This window comes from Xyrauchen texanus, chromosome 38 (assembly GCF_025860055.1).
Source record: "Xyrauchen texanus isolate HMW12.3.18 chromosome 38, RBS_HiC_50CHRs, whole genome shotgun sequence".
Lineage (NCBI taxonomy): Eukaryota > Metazoa > Chordata > Actinopteri > Cypriniformes > Catostomidae > Xyrauchen > Xyrauchen texanus.
Window position 1 is genome coordinate 11,059,541 of NC_068313.1, and position 22,984 is coordinate 11,082,524.

General features: G+C 37.6%; 1 protein-coding gene across 2 annotated transcripts in view; it reads right to left on the reverse strand.

Annotated features, from left to right (window-relative positions):
* The window catches only part of LOC127631478 (1,4-alpha-glucan-branching enzyme-like), a 190,143-nt gene that overhangs the window by 140,397 nt on the left and 26,762 nt on the right, over positions 1-22,984 (reverse strand). For both annotated transcript variants that reach the window (XM_052109608.1, XM_052109609.1), the window contains exons 2-6: positions 21,285-21,454; positions 15,616-15,731; positions 9,191-9,313; positions 8,320-8,455; positions 1,776-1,866 (exon numbers count right to left, since the gene is read on the reverse strand). In XM_052109608.1, the coding sequence (XP_051965568.1) occupies positions 1,776-1,866; positions 8,320-8,455; positions 9,191-9,313; positions 15,616-15,731; positions 21,285-21,454 (636 nt within the window). The remainder of the gene's footprint in view (positions 1-1,775; positions 1,867-8,319; positions 8,456-9,190; positions 9,314-15,615; positions 15,732-21,284; positions 21,455-22,984) is intronic.

A 22,984-nucleotide genomic window follows, 5' to 3' on the forward strand; every position in this document is an offset into this window, starting at 1 on the left:
GTAGATTTTTTTTAAACCACTTGTGTTGAAGGGTGAGATTTTGCAATGATGCCACAATACGCTTACAGTCAAACCTGACCATGGTGTGCAGCTCCCAAGCCCAAGCGTAAACTTTCTCACAGAGGCAGACAAAGACCTTGATCTTACCTTCGTGTGTGTGTTTTGCATGTTTTAGTGTGTTCAGGTGGCAAGTTTAGGAAAAGTCGCCAAGCCTTGTACCGCTCAGATTAAGGAAAAAACTAAAATGTAGTCAAAAATGACCCAAACACTTATAAAGGATTAACTAACGCTTTTAACATAATCAATTTAGTAAGTTTACATGCACTTAAAGGTCTGATTGAAGTCTAATTTGACTTTTTAAAATGCCATGTAAATGCTTTAGTTTGGGTGGTTGCCAGGGTGGTCCTGTACAGTGGACAGTTGCTTGCTGGCCCAGGTCATAAGAGCCCACCCTCCATTCTCGAATATTCTGGCCCATAGATATTGCCCAGACCCCTCTTTCAATGCAATTATTTGGCCCGTTTGTCTGTCAGGCAAAAAAAAAAAATTAATCTGAACACTTAAAAAAGGAATAGTGCATCTCTCCTCAACAAGAAAATTTATTTTTATCATTTATGTTCATAGAAAGAAGAATATGGCTTGAGTTAGATTGTTTCAAAACAGGTTTCCCAAACACTCCTTGTCTTCCACCCAGCATCCTGTCTCTCATTGTCTGACAAACAGATAGTCCCACCCTAAAAATCACATTATCGGTTGAGCCAGCAATTTACATGTTTTTAGGTATGTGTCTTGTTCAAGGGCACAATATTGACAACTCGTAGATCCCCCCCTTCTGGGGCTCAAACCTACAACCTGTCAGTTAACAGCCCAGATCTACAACCAGTATGCCACACCACCACCATCATGTGTATATGTGTGAGAGTGCTTATTGTAGAAAGCCAAACCTGTTTCATAACAGCTGTGTTAAGCACTGCCAGCGATATGACATGTGTGCAAATACATCAAGCATGGCGCACAATTGCCGTGTAAAAACAAACAAATATGCCAGTAAATAAAAATCAATCTTGGATCATTTACACCATCATGGCCACTGAGCAGAGGTCAAAGCCTCCATTTGGTTTGACACATGGCTCCTTGCGGAACAAAGGGCGAGAATCGTGATGCCATCAGCCTTTCCTCTTCGTGTAATTGCTTCGTGAAGCATTATCTGTCCTCCAGGTATCATCATAACACGTTCCCCTGGTAAATACAACGTGCGGTGACAACAAAACTCCTCCCATTCCCAGCATCTAGACCTTGCCTGGTTTAAACAGCTAGCGGGGATCAATCATGGGTGAAATTACTCTGTATACATTATACTCACGCTATAGGCTGTCTCCAACGCTAGCCGGTAAGGGCTATGGGCGGAATATAGCACATAAATAAAGAATTCCTGCCTGTCTTCCTTTATCTAAGGCCTCTACCTCTCCACAGGATTAACTGCAAATGTGTTTACAAGGAGATTATCAGCCCCAACTGAGGAGCTTTGCTGTGATTTGGGGCCCCAGTTGTGTGTGTGTGTGTGTGTGTGTGTGTGTGTGTGTGTGTGTGTGTGTGTGTGTGTGTGTGAGAAAGAGAGTACTAATGTACTAGAGCTGTAGTTTATTCATTAAACTGTATATGTTAATAAGATGAAAATAAATTAACATGATCATAAGTGCATTTTTGTTTCAAAATGCAATGATTTTTTTTTTTACATTTACACCATGGATGGATGGATGGATGGATGGATTTACCTGGATGCTGCAAAGAAACTTGTGACCTGATATCCGAAGCTAGCGTAGTACGCATGTTCCATGATCGCCATCATCTGAATGCAGTTATATCCTGTACGACAATAAAGAGAGTGGTGTTTAATAGCAGATATTTGAATAAAAGAAGCTTCCAATGTTTTAAAGACCCCATTAAATTGCTTAAAAATCAAGTGGGTATGTTTCCTATTGAAAACATTTGTGTGGGACATAATATAGGGACAATCCCTTTTTTATTTAAATAGCTAATAGGATTTAAATCACAGCCATAATCCATGGTTTACTACTTGCAAGTCAGTTGCATTTGGTCTTAGGGGGAAGGAACATTTGATTGGATGAAAATCTGTGCAGTGCAAGATGAATCTTCCATATTTTTTTCTCTTTTTTCCAGGAACAAAAGAAAATCCATTTTAAAATGTCATACATGGTGGAAATTAATTTGGTGAACTTTTAAGAGTACACTAGTATATACAGTAGATGTCTTCAAAGCTAACAGCCATAGACTAAAAGCCACAAAATTCCAATTTTGTTTTCATGGTTTGTTTTAAGAAGCCGCAGCACTAACTAATTGAAGTACTAACTTTTCATTTATTTAGAGACAGCACTTTTCATTAAGAACAGAAACCAACACAACACCCTAAAAAGTAAGACACAAAATAGCCAAAAGAACTTTGAGGAACACTGGCAACAACTGTCAAGCCCAGTCAAAAAACTTTTATCCACAAACTTGTATCCACGGATGAGCATCCACAAAACAAGAAAGGTAGTTCAAGCTAACACATGCCCCTACAATAAATCAACACACATTGGCCACTGGGACACACTCACTGAATGACTCATTGGGACGTATGATGTCTATGCTGCATGGCTCAACCACAAAAACAGCTTTCCAATCCTCCACGCAAACTGCAGCGTCTCTGACATCTTTGAAACGATATTGAAAAGACTCAAGAGGGAGACCCAGGCTTGTCTCAAAATGTTGTTGTTTTTTCTAAGCAGATTAGTTTATTTATTTATCTATCTATATATCAATCTATGAATCTTCTTCGCCCCACATCAGAGAAAGTTTGGGGATTTTTGTTGAGGCGTGACAGCAGCAGGGGCTCAAGAGGAAACGTCTCGCCAACAATGTGTGAACACACACACACACACACACACACACACACACACACACACACACACACACACACACACACACACACACACACACACACACACACACACACACACACACACACACACACACACACACACACACACACACACACACACACACACACACAGTGTTTCCATGTTTTATGGGGACTTTCCATAGACATAATGGTTTTTATACTGTACAAACTTTATATTCTATCCCCTAACCCTACCTACCCCTAAACCTAACCCTCACAGAAAACTTTCTGCATTTTTACATTTTCAAAAAACATAATTTAGTATGATTTATAAGCTGTTTTCCTCATGGGGACCGACAAAATGTCCCAACAAGGTCAAAAACTTCAGGTTTTACTATCCTTATGGGGACATTTGGTCCCCACAAAGTGATAAATACGCGCGCCCACACACACACACACACACACACACACACACACACACACACACACACACACGTTTTCATATGGCAAAGCCACAATTTTCTAGGGAAACCTCCACAATTTTCTTTGTTACCACAAACAATGAGACATCCAGGGACAGAGCGAAACAGTACATCCCAGAATATACAAAATGCATGGACATTATTATTCAATTCCAATATGTGCTATGGAAAACTGCATCATAAAATATAAAGGACTGTAAGTGGGTGGATGGATAGGTTTAATGTTAACATGGTTGCACATATGCTTCTGTTTTGCCATCTAGCAAAAAAAAAAAAAATTAATAAAAAAAAAAAAAAGTAGAAGTCGACAATATGTGAGTGGTAATTGCCTGTGTTAAAACTCTCTGCCAAAATATTGTAGATGGCCTTACAAGTTTTTCATGATTTCCCATGACTATTATATTTTGGAGCCTAAACATACTTGGGGCACCCAGGGGCCCAAGTACAGCAATAAGCACAATACTGTACAACAATGAGTAAACAACAAAAAAAATGTGAGTGGTGCTTGCTGTGGCCATCCAACTCGCTGGGCAATGTCCTACTGTACCAAGAGCCTTGGCACATATCCCCCAGTCAAAAGAGCCCACCCCATGTCTCTATAATGTTCTGGTGCAAAGATATGGCTGGGGCCACAAGGGGCCCTCAAGGGCCTTATGGAGCTTACCAATGACTTATGTAATCTGCCTACCCTAATGTCTCTATAATGTTCTGTTGTTGAGATGCAGTGTTCTGGGGGGTAAATAAATGAAAAATTATAATTGTATATATATATACACACTACCATTCAAAAGTTTAGGGTCACTTACTCATTCTTATTTTTTTTCTTCACATTTTAGAATAATAGTGAAGTCATCAAAACTATGGAATCACATAAATAGAACTATTGGATTTATGTTGTGACTAAACAAAATCCAAAATAAATAAAAACTGTGTTATATTTTAGCATCCTCAAAGTAGACACCCTTTGCCTAGAATTTGCAGACATGTACTCTTGACATTTGCTCAACCAACTTCTTGAGGTATCACCCTAAATTTCTATGTCCCTAAAAAGTCTATGGGAGTTTTGGACACTTCAATATGGGTATACGACAAACGGTGCAGGACGAGTTACGTGTCGAAGTAGAGGTAAAAGAACAAGGTTATGAATTTTGGAAAATCTCTAAACTTTGGTCAGAACAACAGTAATAAAGTGCAACAGAAAGAAAAAGAGGGAACATTTCTATTTAGTTTTTCCATAGGGGACCTGCTAATAACGATAACTTATGAACCTTTATACCACGGTCTGTTGAATGCTTGATTCTGATTGGTTCACGGACGTTCTAAGGAGTGCAATTATTTTTCAAGGAAACTTACGGCTATGTTCCAGGTCTTGACCGCATAACGGTCCCATATCACCAAATAATTTCAGTTATTTCCAAGAGCCCTATGGGCTATCGCAACAACATTACCAGTTAAAACAAAGTCATTGGTTAAAGTAAATCAGTTAAGAATGTCAAACAAATTCTAAAATATCCTACATTTATTTACATTTTGGTTAAAAAGAGCCCTTGCCTCCCCCGCACTTACACACGCTCACACACTGAGACTCGAGTCGCGATCAACAAATAGAGCCACACCCCTGCGGACCAATACGAAAATTTCTATTATCCAAAATAACGTTCTGTTTCAATGTATTTCACCCTAATCAGTCTCACATAGCTATAGTAGAAAGCACCGGGCTAACCCCCCCCCCATTTGGCTTTCACATACACACGCATGCACACCACACGCGCCGAGAAGCAGCGCATCCTTCGTTGCTAGTTCTAAAATTACTTTTTCCAATAAGCAACGAAGGCTTGAGCTGTGTCAAAGCTAGATACACTTAAAAATACAACAGTTTCTATATTATCTGAAATATCTCTGGGAAACACTCTCACGCTCCCCCTCTCACACATACACACTATCACACAACTGGATACACATTATATGCATAATGCACACACTTAAGGCCCAAACATACTCGTGAGAGAAAAACAGAGTCATGTCAGCACATTCAGCATTCTGCATCTTAGTGGTGTTGTCAAGATGTAACTTGACACCAAGTCTTCTAAAAGTGACAGACATGGAAAAGCAGTGTGAGGTACATGACAATGGTCAATCTGAACTATCATCCTGCCTCAGTCACATCCATCAGAACAAGAGCTTGACATGATACAGTTCTGCAGATGCATTAATCCAAGTTTTAATTGAGAACATTAACATTCTTTTAAAGGTTTGGGAGTTGCAGTTTGAAGTGAGAGATATGGAAAAGCAGTGCGAGGTACATGACAATGGTCAAAGACTTTTGTCTAGTGCACGTTTATATACAAAAATAATAAAAAACAGTCCAGATGGGTCCACTTTGGTGTTCAGGAATAGTTAGCAGGTCACACTAGGATTGGTCTGTCCTGCTCTTCTCTCTTTTTGTGAACTGAGCACCAGCATGGCCAAGGATGCAATGGTTTAAAGTAGGCATTGATGTTGTTGCTGTAGAGGTGTTCATGAATTAATAAGCCACCTAGTGATGTAGGGAAGACACGGAAGTAATGTATAAGGTTATTATTATTTTGCCTGACAAAGACCTAATGGTCTAAACGTCGCAAGAAAGTGTAAGCCAATAAATATTTTTTTTGGATAAATAAATCAGTGTGTGGACTCTTACCATTTTTTCCTTTAGCAGATAGCCAGTTTAAACAGATTTAAAAGCCATTATAGGTGCTATAATGAATTATATTCTGCTCTGCAGGTAAATATCTCCAAGTCCTCAAACCATGAGATTCATCCGAACAGCACAGCAGTGCCGAAAAACAACTCACGTAAAACGCTCCTCCGCAAATAACTAGAGGTCCAAAAGTTACATAGTGCAGCATGTCTGGTCCCCTTTATAAGCACTTCATAAACAGATTAATAAATACTCTCTGACTGAGATAAATGTTTTGCAACTACTGCGTTAATAACTATCATCCCTATGCCCTAAATGCCCCAGGATCCATGAAGCACGAAGTAATGTTCACGAAAGTTTGTGATTGACTGTTACATAACTCCAATCACTAAAACCCCAGGCCTCTAATCTCCTGTGCCTGGAGGATACTCGAAAATAGCCCATGCACCTCCAAAACATCCCCATACACACTCAAACACACCTCTCTCTGACCTCCATCCATGCCAACACTAATGAACAATCTACACGGCACCTAAAGCCTGTAAACAGGGTGTTGACCTGCAAAAGAGGCTCGGTTGAAAGAACAGTCTGCCTAGAACATTGGCGCTGGGGCCAGTGGGTCATCATCCATGCAGCAGGTCTGGCTGGTTAAGCACCACTGGAGCTCAGACATAACATTTCTCTGGGCTAAAAATAATGTTTCTACCTTTGCAAAAAAAACTAAAAATTACTGCGGAGGTACTATGATACAATGACGATGCCCTAATTAAGGAGTGCTGTGGGGGTGGAAGGGTACAGTAATGGTATCAGATGGTAATACCATGGCACTTTGATATACATTCAATGATTATATGTTAATCAAATTCATGTACCATGGTCTTTGCAAAAATACCATGGTAGTACCACAGTACTATGTCCAAAATACATGGCATTATCATGGTACTTTTTGCTACTTTCTTGAAAGTATGGAATTACGGTTAAACATAAAAAATAAAAACAAATTTAAAAAGTTTTTTTTACCAGGAAACCAGGTGATATGTGTCAAATAATAATAAAAACAGTAATACCATAGAACTTTGTTACTTTTTTGTATAGATCAAAAAATATAGATTTGCCACATAGATTTGGCATGGAGGGTGTATCATATATACCGTTTCTAAGCTTTAATCTGGTTCATATTGCTTTGTGTCTGTAAAAAATATGAAAGTCACTCAGAGAGTGTACTGTAAGTCAGTTGGGATAAAAAGCATCTGCAAAATGCATAAATGTACAAAGCAATTGAAAAAAAATAAAAATAAGCATTGAATGAAAATCAAGGGAGAAATCATGTACAGATGAAGTAAATTATGGAGAACAAAAAAAAAATAATTATATATACACATTTATTTTTTGTTATTAATTAAATATAATTATTAACAAAATATAAACAAGACATAAAAGGTTCTGTGTACCTTCTTGGTCCATGTTTGATGCATTCTTTTGTTTTTCATTTTGAAATGTATTTTTGATTATCCTTTTTTAGCACACACACACACACACACACACACACACACACACACACACACACACACACACACACACACACACACACACAGACACACACACAGACACACACACAGACACAGACACAGACACACACACAGACACACACACAGACACACACACAGACACACACACAGACACACACACACACACACTTAATTTTTAAAGATATGGGCAAAAAAAATGACATGCACATGTAAGTGGAGCTGAAATGCGATTGGTCAATCTGAACTGTCATCCTGCCTCAAACACATCCATCAGAACAGCTCTGTAAAAGCATTTAATTCAGAACATTAACATTCTTTCAAAGGTTTAGGAGTTGCTGTCGCTTGTTAAACAACCAGACAATGGATTTATATAACTTAAACTTGCTAAAATTATGCCGTAGTTCCGGATTTAAAAGGCAGGGTGTTGATTTTTATAAAATGTAATATTATATATCTAAAAATATATTTATTTATTCATAAAAACAAAAAATAAAACAAAACATAAAACAGAATAAAAAACAAAAACAAACCTATATTAAATATATAAATAAAAAGGCAATTTTTAAGGAACAAATGATGATAAAGTCAGTTCATTACAAACTCACAGGTTTTGGTCTCAAAGTTATTTTTGGAGGGTGGGAGCTTGGCTAATTCAACGGCTCAGTTACGTGAAAGCTTCAGAACGCTAAAATCGCTTACAGCACCTTTAATGAAGAGGTTTCTTACCAAGGTCTTTTATCTTGGGCAGCACGTTGTGTGTAAAGTTGCTGTAAGATGCCACTTTGCCCTCTGGAGAAGCGATGCCAATGTGGGACTCATAGATCCGTAAGCTCCTGGGCTTCTGTGGACGAGGGTGCTTGTGCTGGGACAAGAACGACAGGGAAAAATATCTCAATTTATTGTCACAGTATGCCACAAGTGGACACCATTGAATGCAAGATGACAGAAGTGAATTTGGGAATTTCGCCATATCATTAAGACTTATTTCTGAAGAACTTTAAATGTAATTATTATTTTTTAATCATTCATATTGAATTTAATTATTTTACCAAAAAAAATTAAATATGGCCATAATTTAGTAACCTTAACTTTGCTCGAACTACCTTCTTTCTTCCTTCTTTCTTTTTTTAATTATTAGGATTATTTATTTATTTATTTTTAGCTTGACAGCCCCAGTCCCCTTTCACTTTCATACATGAAAAAAAGAGCAGTCTGGATATTCTTCAGAAAGAAAGAATACAAGCCATACGTGTTTGGAACGCAATGAGTAAATGATAGCCAATTTTCATTTTAGGGTGAACTATTCCTTTAAAGCTAAATCATATTTATCAGAGAGAGAAACAGAGTATTTTATAGAAACAAATCATGATGTATCCATAAAGGCATTTTCAAGTATATGCTTTAATTAATGAGCATTAAACACAGATGTCCAACAAGCGTACTATTCACACAAAGCAGGCCATTTTAATTAAAAATGCATCACACATTATTAGTCATCCATTATTAGCGACTACAAGGTTGAAAGTTCAGACCCCATGATAGCTCACTGCAAAATAAAAGGTTGTGTCATACCGCCTCTGGGGGAGTAATCACTTACAATGTAAGGTTGAGGAGGGTCCCAGTGCACCCAATCATAGATGACGGACTCATTATTGGTCACATACTTTGCCCAAGGTGAAATTCGGTACAGCCGCTCACCTGTACTGGTGTGAACAACCACCTGGGAAGAGAGACAAATGAAGTATATATCAGCAAGGGCACACCAAAAGGGGTGGAAAGCGGGCACAAGCAAAGGGCAATGGGTAAAAGAAAATGTGTTTACAGCTGCAATCAGGGCCATCCCATGAAAAAAGGGCACATGGTACAAGTAAAATGCATGTTTGAGTTTAGTTTGACAGAATTCATTGTATCGGGTTTATCGAAAAAACTATTTGTGCTGAAAAAGTGATCTGCGCCATCAGCTTTTGATTCATTATTTAAAAAGGGAAAAACTGCTGAAAAATATATAACCACAGTTCATCAAACTTCATCAAGTTTTTGCCATATTTGGGACTTGACAGCCCCTGTATCATTCACTTTCACTGTAAGAAAAACAAACGCATGAATACTGGGCTAAATATCTGCTTTTGTGTTACACTGAAGAACAAAAATCATATAGCTTTGCAACATGAACACAGGAAATCGACATGTTGCTTCCGAATGTTCACATACCATGAAATCAACCACATTCTGGCGAATTACTAGCAAAGCAGCATCTGCCATCAGACATGTATCCATCAATTCAAATACATTTAACTTTTCCTGTCTGAGCAACCTCAGAGAGACCAGGAAGTAATTGGGTTTACATAAACAACGGTGAGCATGATTCTGAGGTTGTGCTTTTGGACAAAAATACAATTTTAGGGGGTAAAATTAGAAAAAAAAAATGCACTGTTGACTGGATTACATAATTAAATTTTTTTTTTTTCTTTTGGTGCCACTTTATAGACATTTCACCCAGAAACCAGAGCTCACATCTGACCATACGCTCAACAACAATTCCAGCTTCAGCCACTGGGGGCAGTAATTTGAAATTTGGCAAGCACAGACCAATTCCAACTGCAGAAATTTCGACCTACTGTCCCTGAATTCAACGTGCGATTAGTCTTAAATGACACGAGGGTGAGTAAGTGATGACAACATTTACATTTTTGGGTAAACTTATATTTAAATTATCCGATAATTTGACACAGACTTTAAAATGTGACTGAAGTGATTCAAAATCAGGCACGAAATAAACATGTTTACTAACGTAACACAATATCATCACCAAATTTGTGCTTGCCCTCATAGAGGATAGAGCCTGTGAAAAGGAATCACACAGCAACAAAACCATTGATCAGAAACTGAAAAAGTAATTTAATCCATTATGTACTTTCGACAAACACTATTTATAGACTCAGATTTGACTACAGAAGCAATCCTTCATAACAGGCATTCAAAAGGACAGTGTGACTTTAAAATCAACATGACATTTGAATGTATCCTATTTACTTGTTTTTAGATGATCATGGTCTCATTGTGAAATATTTATTGGTGAACCAAAAAAAAAAAAACTTTGTTTTTGTAATGTTGCTTCAAAATGTATAACTTCCTCTGAAGCAAAAGCTCTTATTTTTCAGCCCATTTGTTTTTATACAAAAATTTATAATCATTTATTGTAAGTTCAAAATGTATAACTAATGTTTACATACAAATTTGCATGTTAAAAATGCACTAGTATGCTGGAATTACCATTAACCAAGGTTAATAAATGCTATAAAAGTGTTGGTCATTGTTAGTTCATGTTAACAAATGAAGTAAATTAATGTTAACGAATACAACCTTATTGTAAAGAATTACCTTTTTTTTCCTTTATCTCTGAAAGTCCTGTTTCACTTGGAAATACAGTGGCCCAAAAAAGTATGTTATTTTTGGAGCTTGAAAGTTTGGACCCCACTGACTTGGGTATATTTACATAATATCTCCATCAACATATTTTTGTTTATGTTCTGTGGAAGAAATTCATACTAGTTTGAGATGGCATAATGATAAGTAGGCCTAAATAATGAAAGAATTGTACATTTTGGGTGAACTGTTCCTTTAAACCACACATTAGTTATGAAAGTCCTTGTATTATGCAATAATTAATCCAACTAATCATGTTTATTTTAAAGAGTTTAGCATGAAACACAAATCAAGCAAAAAAATTTAACAAAAAGTGGTTTGTTCGGCTTCAAATTATAAAACAATATAAATATTGCTCAAAATTAAAGGGATAGTTCACCCAAAAATGAAAATTCTCTCATCATTTACTCACCCTCATGCCATCCCAGATGTGTATGACTTTCTTCTGCAGAACACAAACAAAGATTTTTAGAAGAACACTCCATCTCTGTTGGTCCATACAATCGACGTGAATGATCTGACATTTGTAGCTTCATAATCCACATAAAGGAAACATAAAAGTAATCCAAAAGTTTCCAGTGATTAAATCAAAATCTTAAGGAGCGATATAAAATGTGTGGTTAAGAAACAGATAAAAAAAAATATGTCCTTATGTTCTTAAAATCTCCACTTTTACATCTGAAAGTCACATGTGGTACCTGTTTAGTTTCAATTTCACATCTGAAAGTGAAAGTTAAAGTGGAGATTGAGTAAAAAGGGACTTAAATATTGTTCTGTTTCTTACGCACACCTATTATATCGCTTCTGAATATATGGATTTAACTACTGGACACATATGGATTACTTTTATGTTTTCTTTCTGTGATTTTTAGAGCTACAGAAAGGTCTGATCACCATTCACCTGCATTGAATGGACCAACAGAGCTGTGAATGGGTGCCACATTTTTGTGTTCTGCTGAAGAAAGAAAGTCATATACATCTGAGATGGCATGAGGGTGAGTAAATGATGAGAGAATTTTCATTTTTGTGTGAACAATTCCTTTAACACAAGCATTTGGAAACTTACTGGTTGTAAAACATTAGTGAAACACATAGTTAAATGAAAAATAAAAATTCTCATCATCATTTACTAACCATCATTTCATCCCAGATGTGTATGACTTTCTTTCATCTGCTGAACTCAAATGAAGATTTTAAGAAGAACACCTCAGCTCGTTTGGTCCATAAAATGCAAGCGAATGAGTGACAACATTTTGAAACTCCAACAATCACAAAAGTCAGCATAAAAGTAATCCATAAGACTCCTGTGGTTAAATAAATGTCTTCAGAAGTACTATGATAGGTGTGGGTAAGAAAAAGTTCAATATTAAAATATTTTATTTTACTATAAATTCTCCTTGATGCTCAGTCAATCTCCATTTGAACTTTCACATTCTTCTTATTGTGTTTTTGGTGATTCACGTTCTTCATGAATATCACCCCCTACTGGACAAGGAGAAGAATTTGTAGCTAATTGTTTTTGTAAAATTTAAATATTGATCTGTTTCTCACCCACATCTGTCATATCACTACTGAAGAGTGGATCAAAACACTGGAGTTGTATGAATTACTTTTGATGCATTTATATGCTTTTTGGAGCATCCAAAATTTGGCACCCATTCACTTGCATTGTATGGACCAAAAGAGCTCAAATATTGTTCTAAATATCTTCATTTGTGTTCTGCAGAAGAAAGAAAGTCCTTCACAGCTGGGATGGCATCAGGGTGAGTAAATGATGAGAGAATTGTAACTTTTGGGTGAACTATCCCTTTAATGCGACGAACTGCACCTGTATTTATGCGAGGAGGGACTGACTTCACAATGTACATCCACTAAAAATCTTATTACACCAGCTGCTTCAAAGTCATTTGAAAAATTACTTTGAAAAGTGAAGTTAGATTTCAGAAAATGTCTACCATAATTTACCCTACAGATGTCACTTGATTTCATATTTGTATCTAACGCAGTGGCATTCATACATGTTTAAGTGCGACTTGCATGTCCAAAAGCATCCAAATATTTTTTGGGTCACATTAAGGAAGCAAAAAATGCCTTCAAACAAACACACTCCAAGAAAGCATGGAAAACCAGCCAGAGGCACTGTTTCCAGCACGCTCTCCAAACAAGAGCAAGAAAAGAGCATGTATTCCAGTCTAAAGTCTTTCTAACTTAAAGTCACTCTCCTCTCCTCACTCCCCACTGCCATGCTCAGTCACACGACTGTCAGTAAGGGAGAGCGGATCAATATCGGACCATCTCTCTTTGTGTGAATGCACCCCCGGGAGCTCTCTTTCCTAACTCTCACATGCTCTCTCCCTCAGTTTCTTGGGCCAAAAAGCAAATGGATCATTTGATGGTACCTTCCATAAGCTGCCGGTGAGAGGTAATGAGTGAGCCATTGGCACCTGCAGTGACCTACAGAGTCCCAGCTCTTCTAACTAACGGCTCTTCAACAGAGGACACGGTGGAGCACCAAACCGCCACATCACGGGTGTGCGAGTTTATACAATTACAGAGAAAGAACAGTGAGAGTGGACAGATGCTGAGCCAGATGAATTGATGGAGGGGGAAAAAAAAAAATCAGAGAAAATAGCATCCACACTGTTTCAATGAATGGAGTGGAGCATAAATGGATAATGACAAAACTCTAACTGTAATAAGTGGGTTCATTTAATGTCTGTCACTGTGATGTGATGTCGAATTATAGATGAAGGGGGTGCCATCGGATTTATATAACCAAAGCTGCCTTGATTTAGTCAATGGGTAATTCAAACATCCTTTGTGGCACTTTCCATTCACAAGATACAAAACTGGGCAACTTTAAAAAATGTGGAAGAAGCTAAACCTTCAGGTAATTATTAAATGATGAAAAAATATCCATATTAAAAACCCTGTCCTCGTCTTACCCAGATTCACTACGGTAAGCCTACAATAATGATTTTTATTTAGAGCTGTCGGGAATGATATGGCACGAAATCACAGGAATACGTCATTCCTCCTTGTGCGTTTACGTCATGTCCATAAGCTCAGAATGAAGGTCCAGCTGTGTCGCGATTCATGCGAGTGAGAAGAAGGAAGAGAGTGCAGCAGCTGTTAAGCAGCAGCATGAAATGACTTTTTAACCATTTTTAAATGTTAGGGGAATGTATCTGCTATAACGCTTGGATTTGTTTTCTGGTATGGTTGTTGAAGCTTACACTGGTTGTCATGCAAAGTCAGAAGTTTTCAAACACTGGTGCTAAGTGGATGGGTCTTGTATCACCCTGAAGGGATATATTTTGTGATAACAACTAGCCAACTGTACATAATCTTGCTTATTACATGTCTGCATACCAATTAAGAAATACATTTTCTCTGGTTTGCGTCACATGATTCTGTGAAAAATTCAGTTGAAATTATTTTATTAGCTTGTAGACATAGTAGCTTGATACGAGAAACAGGAAAGATGAGTTGCAATACCCAGATGACCACATGTCTGATTTCACTTAATCCACGGATTAGAATAGAGTATTCCAGAGAGCCGAATAATAATACGTTATTTTAATTAATGGATTCAGTCAAGAGGTTCAAGCCCCTTTAAAAGGGACAAAAAATTACCCTTTAAGAGGGGATACAGTTAATTTATGTTTTAAAACAATAATAACTTTTCATGCTTGGTTAAAGTTCAACAATAGTTTAACATATGGTAAATTGAATTTGTGCCTCCAATACATTAAAATGTCATGCGATACCACAATATAGCATACTATATTCATGGAATGTGTCTTATTATGATTCAAGGTCACTCTGTTATGACACAAGACTACTTTGTAGATTAAAAAAAGAATAGGACAGTCAAATTCCTGCACATTTCAAGTCAGAGTGAACCACTTTTCACTAGAAACATAATCTGGTTGACACTCTACTCAGCTGAGTCCAGTATGGGAGTCAGAACAGGGGTAAGGCTAGCGTCTGCAACTGGTTCTTATCGTCTGTTCCCTGGCCCGAGGAGACAACAGCAACAGAGCAGGTGAGTGCACCCACTGAGTGCCACCTACCTGCCATCAATCATCTCGACATAATGGACAGTATGAGTGGGAAGGGTTTGACTATGTGTTATAGATGCATACTCTCCCCATACAGAAATACAGAACAGAAAAGGATATTTATGTAATCACCACAGATCGGGTTGGTGGAATATAGTTCTGTGACTTTCATGGGATGCCGTCCAAACACACTAAGTTTAAAGAGTGAAAGCTTTCAAAAGGACATATTTTAATATCTATAATTGAGTGAACGGTACAACCGATCCCTCAGGACAAGTGCATACATTTGTATAAAATTATACCTCCATAAGTGTGAAAACACAAATTATATAGCAATTATTAAGAACATATGCTGTTGAGGTGCAACAAATTGCTTGAAAGTCACTGTTGCTCCTGTACCTTTAACATTGCCAAACCATCCATAAAACGAAAGAATATTTAAGCCATCTAGCCGGTGCAGAAGGGCTCCATAATACCTCAGTGCCTCTTTCAGACTAATGAAGTAAACACTGCAGCTAATGTGTCTGCTCACCTTCAGCTTGGTGCTATGAGTGACAGCAGGTGTCGCATCATCTTTAGGGGGGATGTGCAGCTCCCACTTCCCAAACTCCTTTTTAGTGTAAGGATGCGAAAATTTGTTCCAGCCATCTATTAGAGAACCAAAAAAAATATATGTAATACTGAATGGTACAAACATTAAACCACAAATTGACACAAGATATTAATATAAAATAGCCAGACATGGGCATTACTCATGTTTATATGTTTAATTGACACGTAATACTGATTGTTGTAATTAACAAATCACAAGAGTAATATTCAGCCTATAAACATTTAGACAAAATGTATATATTTCACATGATTTAATAACTAGCATAACAAACAAAAATTTTAATTATATATATATATATATATATATATACACACACACATACAGTTGAAGTCAGAAGTTTTCATACACCTTAGCCAAAAACATTTAAACTCAAAGTCCTGACATTGAATCATAAAAAACATTGCCCGTCTTAGCTCAGTTAGAATCACTACTTTATTTTAAGAATGTGAAATGTCAGAAAAATAGTAGAGAAAATAATTTATTTCAGTTTTTATTTCTTTCATCACATTCCCAGTGGGTCAGAAGTTAGCATTGTTTAACTTAGTTCAAATATTTTGGGTAGTCTTCCACAAGCTTCTCACAATAAGTTGCTGGAATTTTGGCCCATTCCTCCAGACAGAACTGGTGTAACTGAGTCAGGTTTGCAGGCCTCCTTGTTCGCAAATGCTTTTTCAGTTCTGCCCACAAATTTCAATAGGATTGAGGTCAGGGCTTTGTGATGGCCACTCCAATACCTTCACTTTGTTGTCTTTAAGCCATTTTGCCACAACTTTGGTGGTATGCTTGGGTTCACTGTCCATTTGGAAGACCCATTTGCAACAGAGTTTAACTTCCTGGCTGATGTCTTGAGATGTTGCTTCAATATATATGCATACTTTTCCTTCCTCACGATGCCATCTATTTTGTGAAGTGCACCATACCCTCCAGCAGCAAAGCACCCCCACAACATGATGCTGCCACCCCCATGCTTTACGGTTGGGATGGTGTTCTTCGGCTTGCAAACCTCACCCTTCCCCCCCCCCCCCAAACATAACGATTGTCATTATGGCCATTTTGTTTCATCAGACCAGAGGACATTTCTCCAAAAAGTAAGATCTTTGTCCCCATGTGCACTTGCAAACTGTAGTCTGTCTTTATAATGGCTGTTGTGGATCCTTGTCTTCCTTTTTTCCTCCAGCATTTTCATAAGGTCCTTTGCTGTTGTTCTGGGATTGACTTGCACTTTTCGCACTAAACTACTTTCATCTCTAGGAGACAGAATGCATCTCCATCCTGAGCGGTATGAAGGCTACGTGGTCCCGTGGTGTTTATACTTGCATACTGGTGTTTGGAAATTGCTCCCAAGGATGAACCACATTTGAAGAGGTCCAAAAAAATGTTTCTGAAGTCTTGGCTGATTTCTATTGATTTTCCCATGATGTCAAGCAATGAGGCACTGAATTTGAAGGTAGGCCTTCAAATAAATCCACAGGTACACCTCCAACTCAGTACATATCATATCATAAGATAATTGACTAATTGAAACTTCTGACCCACTGGAATTGTGGTAGTCAATTCAAAGTGAAACAATCGGTTTGTAAACAATTGTTGGAAAAATTACTTGTGTCATGCACAAAGTAGATGTCCTAAACGACTTGCCAAAACTATAGTTTGCTTACTAAATCTGTGGAGTGGTTAAAAAATTTGTTTTAATAAATTTTAATCTAACTGTGTAAACTTCTGACTTCAACTGTATATATAAAAATATTACTTTAAAAAATATATATTTTTTGGGGAAATTAATGATGAAGTTGTTTATACTCTCATGTAGTCAAGGTGCAAAGAAAGTATTTTTATATTTTTTACTTCATGGTTATACCACATGACAATTTAAAAGTTTAAACTATTTTGTGTAGAAAATGCAATACGTTTTTCAAAAATGTATGAAACAAAATTGGACACAAAGATTACATTTCTGAAAACTTGACACAAGACTTTTAAACTATTTTTTCTTAAAGATTTCTAATTTTAAAACCTTAGCAAACCTTATTTTTCAATGACCCATGAGTATTAGACAAAAAAAAGAAAATATTTTACACTGGTTATGTGCACCAAGTGATGAGGTCTACTTGCGCAGCTTTGTATTATGATTCTATCGATAATAAGTTACATTTCTAACAGACTACATAGAATGTATTAAGATTTTCTGAGGAAGGCTTTCATATGTCTTGTGCAACATCATCAGTTGTTTATAAGGAAAGTTCCAAATGTGGTAAATTACGGATTAATTATTTAAGTACCACATACATCAGATTGTTAAGTAAAAGTTATGTTTTAATGCAAGTAAAATGTAATCCTTTATTTAATCAATATTATGTCATGAAGTATATTAATTTTAGATTTAAATGTAATTCTTATAAATAAATGCATGTGTAATTATATATATATATATATACACACACACACACACACACACACACACAGTTAGTTCCGGTCCTCGAATCTGATTGGACGAGAGATGTTCCATGAGCACTGATGGTGTGACAGCATCAGCACTCAGAAGCTTCACTGTGTGTGTATCACTCTGCTTGTGTTCGTGCTGTTCTAAATTAAAGTGTATCTGTTAGGAGTTACTGGCTTTATTTTGAAATTACATATGTTAGCCAGCAGGTGGTGGCAAAAGATAATTATTGTGTGTAATATGAGCCAGTTGGTGACAAAGTGAATCCGTTAGTCATTGTTTACAAAGAACTGCGCTCTGTGATCACTCATACTACTAATACATTACCAAAGCTAGGAAATAGCTTTAAATGGACAACTTCAGGATTAAGGCTCATGCTGAGAGACACAACAGGCTGATTTATTACAGAACTCAAGTGCTTACCTTTTATCAGAGTTTCCACATTGGATACATACGGTTTAAAATGGCGGAGGACATTGCTGTTTCTATAGTGAATGACTCTTGCACACCAGCTACTGTGAAATAGAGAGGAATACCCCTGCTTGGACATCCATTTTCCACTGAGAAAGCTGACACAGCATCTCTGATTGGGTGTGGCAACAGGTGATCGCTCTCTTTTCGAGAGGCTCATCATGAGGCACATTAAGACCCAGCTGCCCCCCTCACTAGACCCACTGCAGTTTGCTTATCGTCCAAACCGTTCAACAGACGACGCCATTGCCACCACTCTCCATCTGGCCCTCACCCACCTAGATAAAAAGGACTCATACGTTCGAATGCTGTTCATAGATTTCAGCTCAGCATTCAACACAATCATTCCCCAGCACCTGATTGGAAAGCTGAACCTGCTGGGCCCGGACACCTCCCTCTACAACTGGATCCTGGACTTTCTTACAGGCAGACCTCAGTCAGTCCGGATCGGGAACAGCATCTCCACTACCACCACACTGAGCACTGGGGCCCCCCGGGGCTGTGTGCTTAGTCCACTGCTGTTCACTCTGCTGACTCACGAGTGTGCAGCAATGCACAGCTCGAACCACATCATTAAGTTCGCCGATGACACAACCGTGGTGCAGAGAGGAGGTGCAGCGGCTAACGGACTGGTGTAGAGCCAACAACCTGTCTCTGAATGTGGACAAAACAAAAGAGATGGTTGTTGACTTTAGGAGAGCACAGAGTTACCGCTCTCCGCTGAACATCGACGGCTCCTCTGTGGAGATAGTCAAGAGCACCAAATTCCTTGGTGTTCACCTGGCAGAGAACCTCACCTGGTCCCTCAACACCAGTTCTATTAACCAGAAACCCCAGCAGTGTCTCTACTTTCTTCGAAGGCTGAGGAAAGCACATCTCCCAACCCCCATCCTCACTACATTCTATAGAGGGACTATTGAGAGCATCCTGAGCAGCTGCATCACTGCCTGGTTTGGGACTTGCACCGTTTTGGACCGCAAAGCCCTGCAGAGGATAGTGAGGACAGCGGAGAAGATCATCGGGGTCTCTCTTCCCTCCATCAAAGACATTTACAAAAACACTGTATCCGCAAAGCAACCAGCATTGTGGACGACCCCACACACCCCTCACACAAACTCTTTACCCTCCTCCCGTCTGGCAAGAGGTACCGAAGCATTCGGGCCCTCACGGCCAGACTGTGTAACAGCTTCTTCCCCCAAGCCATCAGACTCCTCAATACTCAGAGACTGGACTGACACACACACACGTGTCCTGAGTTGCTCTTTAATTATTGTCACTTTATACCTGGCTGCTACCTCAATAACAGCTATGTGCATAGAACACTATCTCATAGTATGTTGTTTACATTTGGCATGTTTAGAAACTGTCATCTTTTTGCACTACTGTGTACTGGTCGGCGTTGCACTGTCTCTCACTGTGCTTATTGTCCAGTTAATTTTTTGTAATTTATTGTACTGTCCCGTACTTTTTGCACACAAAAACTATGTGCACGTGCACTTTATATATGCATGTCATTTCATCTGTATAGTCTCATGTTGTTCTGTGTTTGTCCTATGTTGTTTTATGTAGCACCATGGTCCTGGAGGAACGTTGTCTCGTTTTGCTGTGTACTGTACTAACTGTATATGGTTGAACGACAATAAAAACCATACAATTAAAAACTTTTTGAATTACTAACAGAGGCTTGGACACATCATATATTTTGAACCAGCAACGGCAGATTCTGACTCATTGCGTAAGTAGTTCCATGTACAAATGCGTTTTTATGACCATACTTGGTTTTTCAATTTTTTTTAAATGTACTTATTCATTGAACTGTTGTATTTAAGCAATATCACACTCGCAATCATGCTATATGGCCCTACATCAGCACTGCTGTAATTACCTACGGCACTCAGCCTGCAGGCCTCGTGCCTGCGACCGAATCACAGCAGTGCTGATGTAGGGCCATATCGCACTCTTGCTCGTCTGATATTGCTTAAATATTTATTCATTTCTGTAATAATAATAAATCATTTTACTTATAATTTTTTAGTGCAGAATGTACTGGTCACTCTTTCCCCCCTTTTATGAGAAATTAAATTCCCATTAAAATGGTTCCAACTGTAAAAAAAAAAAAATCTTGCTCTACTATCAGCATTTCTCAGATTAAGCAAGGTTTTTTAAAAACACTTTGTCAGGAAAGAAGTTCAATTTGGAAAACATGTGACTCGAGATCCTCGTGTTCCGTTCCATTCTGTTGTGCTCTGTCTGTTTGAACAGACCTGGGCTCATAATCTGAGCAGCCTCACCACTGAGTTCAGCCGAACAGTACTGATATCTGGGAATATCACTACCGTACATACAACTGTAATGAATGAAAAACACAGTTGTATTGCTGTTATTATTAAGCTTGTGTCTGGGGTAGTACCAATAACACAATGTTAACATAGAACTGTCTTTTGAGAATTAGATTTACAATATTTATTGTTTTTATTGTCAATTTTTAAAATCTGCTGACTTTAAAAATTTGACTGAATTAGAATTCTAGTAATATTTAAGGGCAAAAAATGTATTTAGTTTTGTCAGCCCTGTTGACAACCCGATGTATCATCTGGAATATTATACTGAATAAATATACTGAAATTGCACTACCATCTGAAATAAAAAAAATATTTTAAAAAAAAAAACAACGCACTGAAGTCTCCAGTGAGAAACAAGGCTTCAGCGGCCGGCACCCACTCCTTGAAGACGAGACTGTTGTCCGACATTCGCTGTACGCCGTAACTCTCATAGCTGCGTGTGAACTGATCAAAGCCTCCCTCGGCCTCCTCAAGGAGTGCGAGCTGCTTCTCAAATAGCCCATACCTTCAAAAACAGAGCAGAGGGAAAACATCTTTTAGGATATAGTATATAATGAAAGCAATGAGAACTGGACCTTTCCATCTCCAAAATGTAAATTGAAACAAACAAAAAAAACTCCACAAAGCTTATATGAGTAATGCCAGTTACATATCAGTAAATCATATTAAAATAAACATGGGTTATGTATCTGCTTATTAGCCATAGTCTCATATGCATTGTACCATAAACATGCTAAGAGAAAAATGGCTGGTAAACCATTTTAATAGGTGTAAACTAAATCATTTACAAAGTTCATATTCTATGCTATTATATATGGCTCCCATTGAACACCCCTTGGCATATTTATCCTTAGTAATGTCTTTGAAATCTCAAAAGTAGAGTTTGGAATTTGAAAGCAGCTAGCCACTCATGTATATTGATGGAAGATCCAATGATCTGGCATCTTCTACATACTAGGCCTATATATTGCATAACCCAGAGACACCTAATACCAATACTGTACATGCATCTTGTGCTTTAACTTCACTAATGTTTTTCATATAATCCACCCTCTTGAACAAAAAAAATATGGGCATCAATTCAGCCAAAGTCTGCTGGCTGCTTGATTTTTCAGCAAGGCAGATCAAGTTCCCCTCCCACCTTCTGGCCATCAACAAAGGTGTACCACAAGGCTCTGTTCTTGGTCCACTTCAATTTTTCTTAAATAGCTTCATATCACAGCATTCTTCAAAATCCTGAAAGTTAGTGATAGGCTGATACAGTGGCCCCAAATTGTATTTGGACAATTTTGCACTCCTAAGTCACACTTAAATATTAATTACATTGCATTATATATATATAAAAAAGATCAAAGTAAGTGGAATCAGCAAACAAAAAAATGCCAGACTTTTTCATCAGAATTAACTACACTTGTCTGAGCCATTTGTGCAATTGTCTCAAGGGGTGTAAAAAATAATAATATGTTTTATCCCAATTTTGAACATATACATTGAATATACAGTAACTATTGTTTTATGATTTTTGGTGAAATTAATGTTACTTAAAACACATGTTCTGCATTCATTGAAAAATTAGTCATTTTAGTGGATGTTTGAGGTCAGTTCCACTCAAGTTTACACCTGTGTCATAGTAGAGTAACCTGGGTGTACAGGTGTTAAAAAAAAGACAAATATTTTAGTAATGTAGTTCTACTAATGTTTGACAACAAAAAACACAATAGATCAATTGTTTTCTAAATTGAAACCTAACAAACAAATTTGTCAAATTCATCATGTTTAAACAATATTTTTATATATATTAATATAATAATAACAACAACAACAACAACAACAACAACAAATATTTGCTTTGTTTTGATATTTTCTTTTAATATTTGCAAAGATATAATAGTGTGGCTTAAGTGTCCAAATTCTTTTTGAGGCAAGTGTCGGTCAGGCCGAATATTCAACCAATCTGTGGCCATTATGAGTTTACCGGCATTATTCATGCACGCTTGGTCATTTAACAGAAGCAGTAGTTCCCTGATTGTGTCAG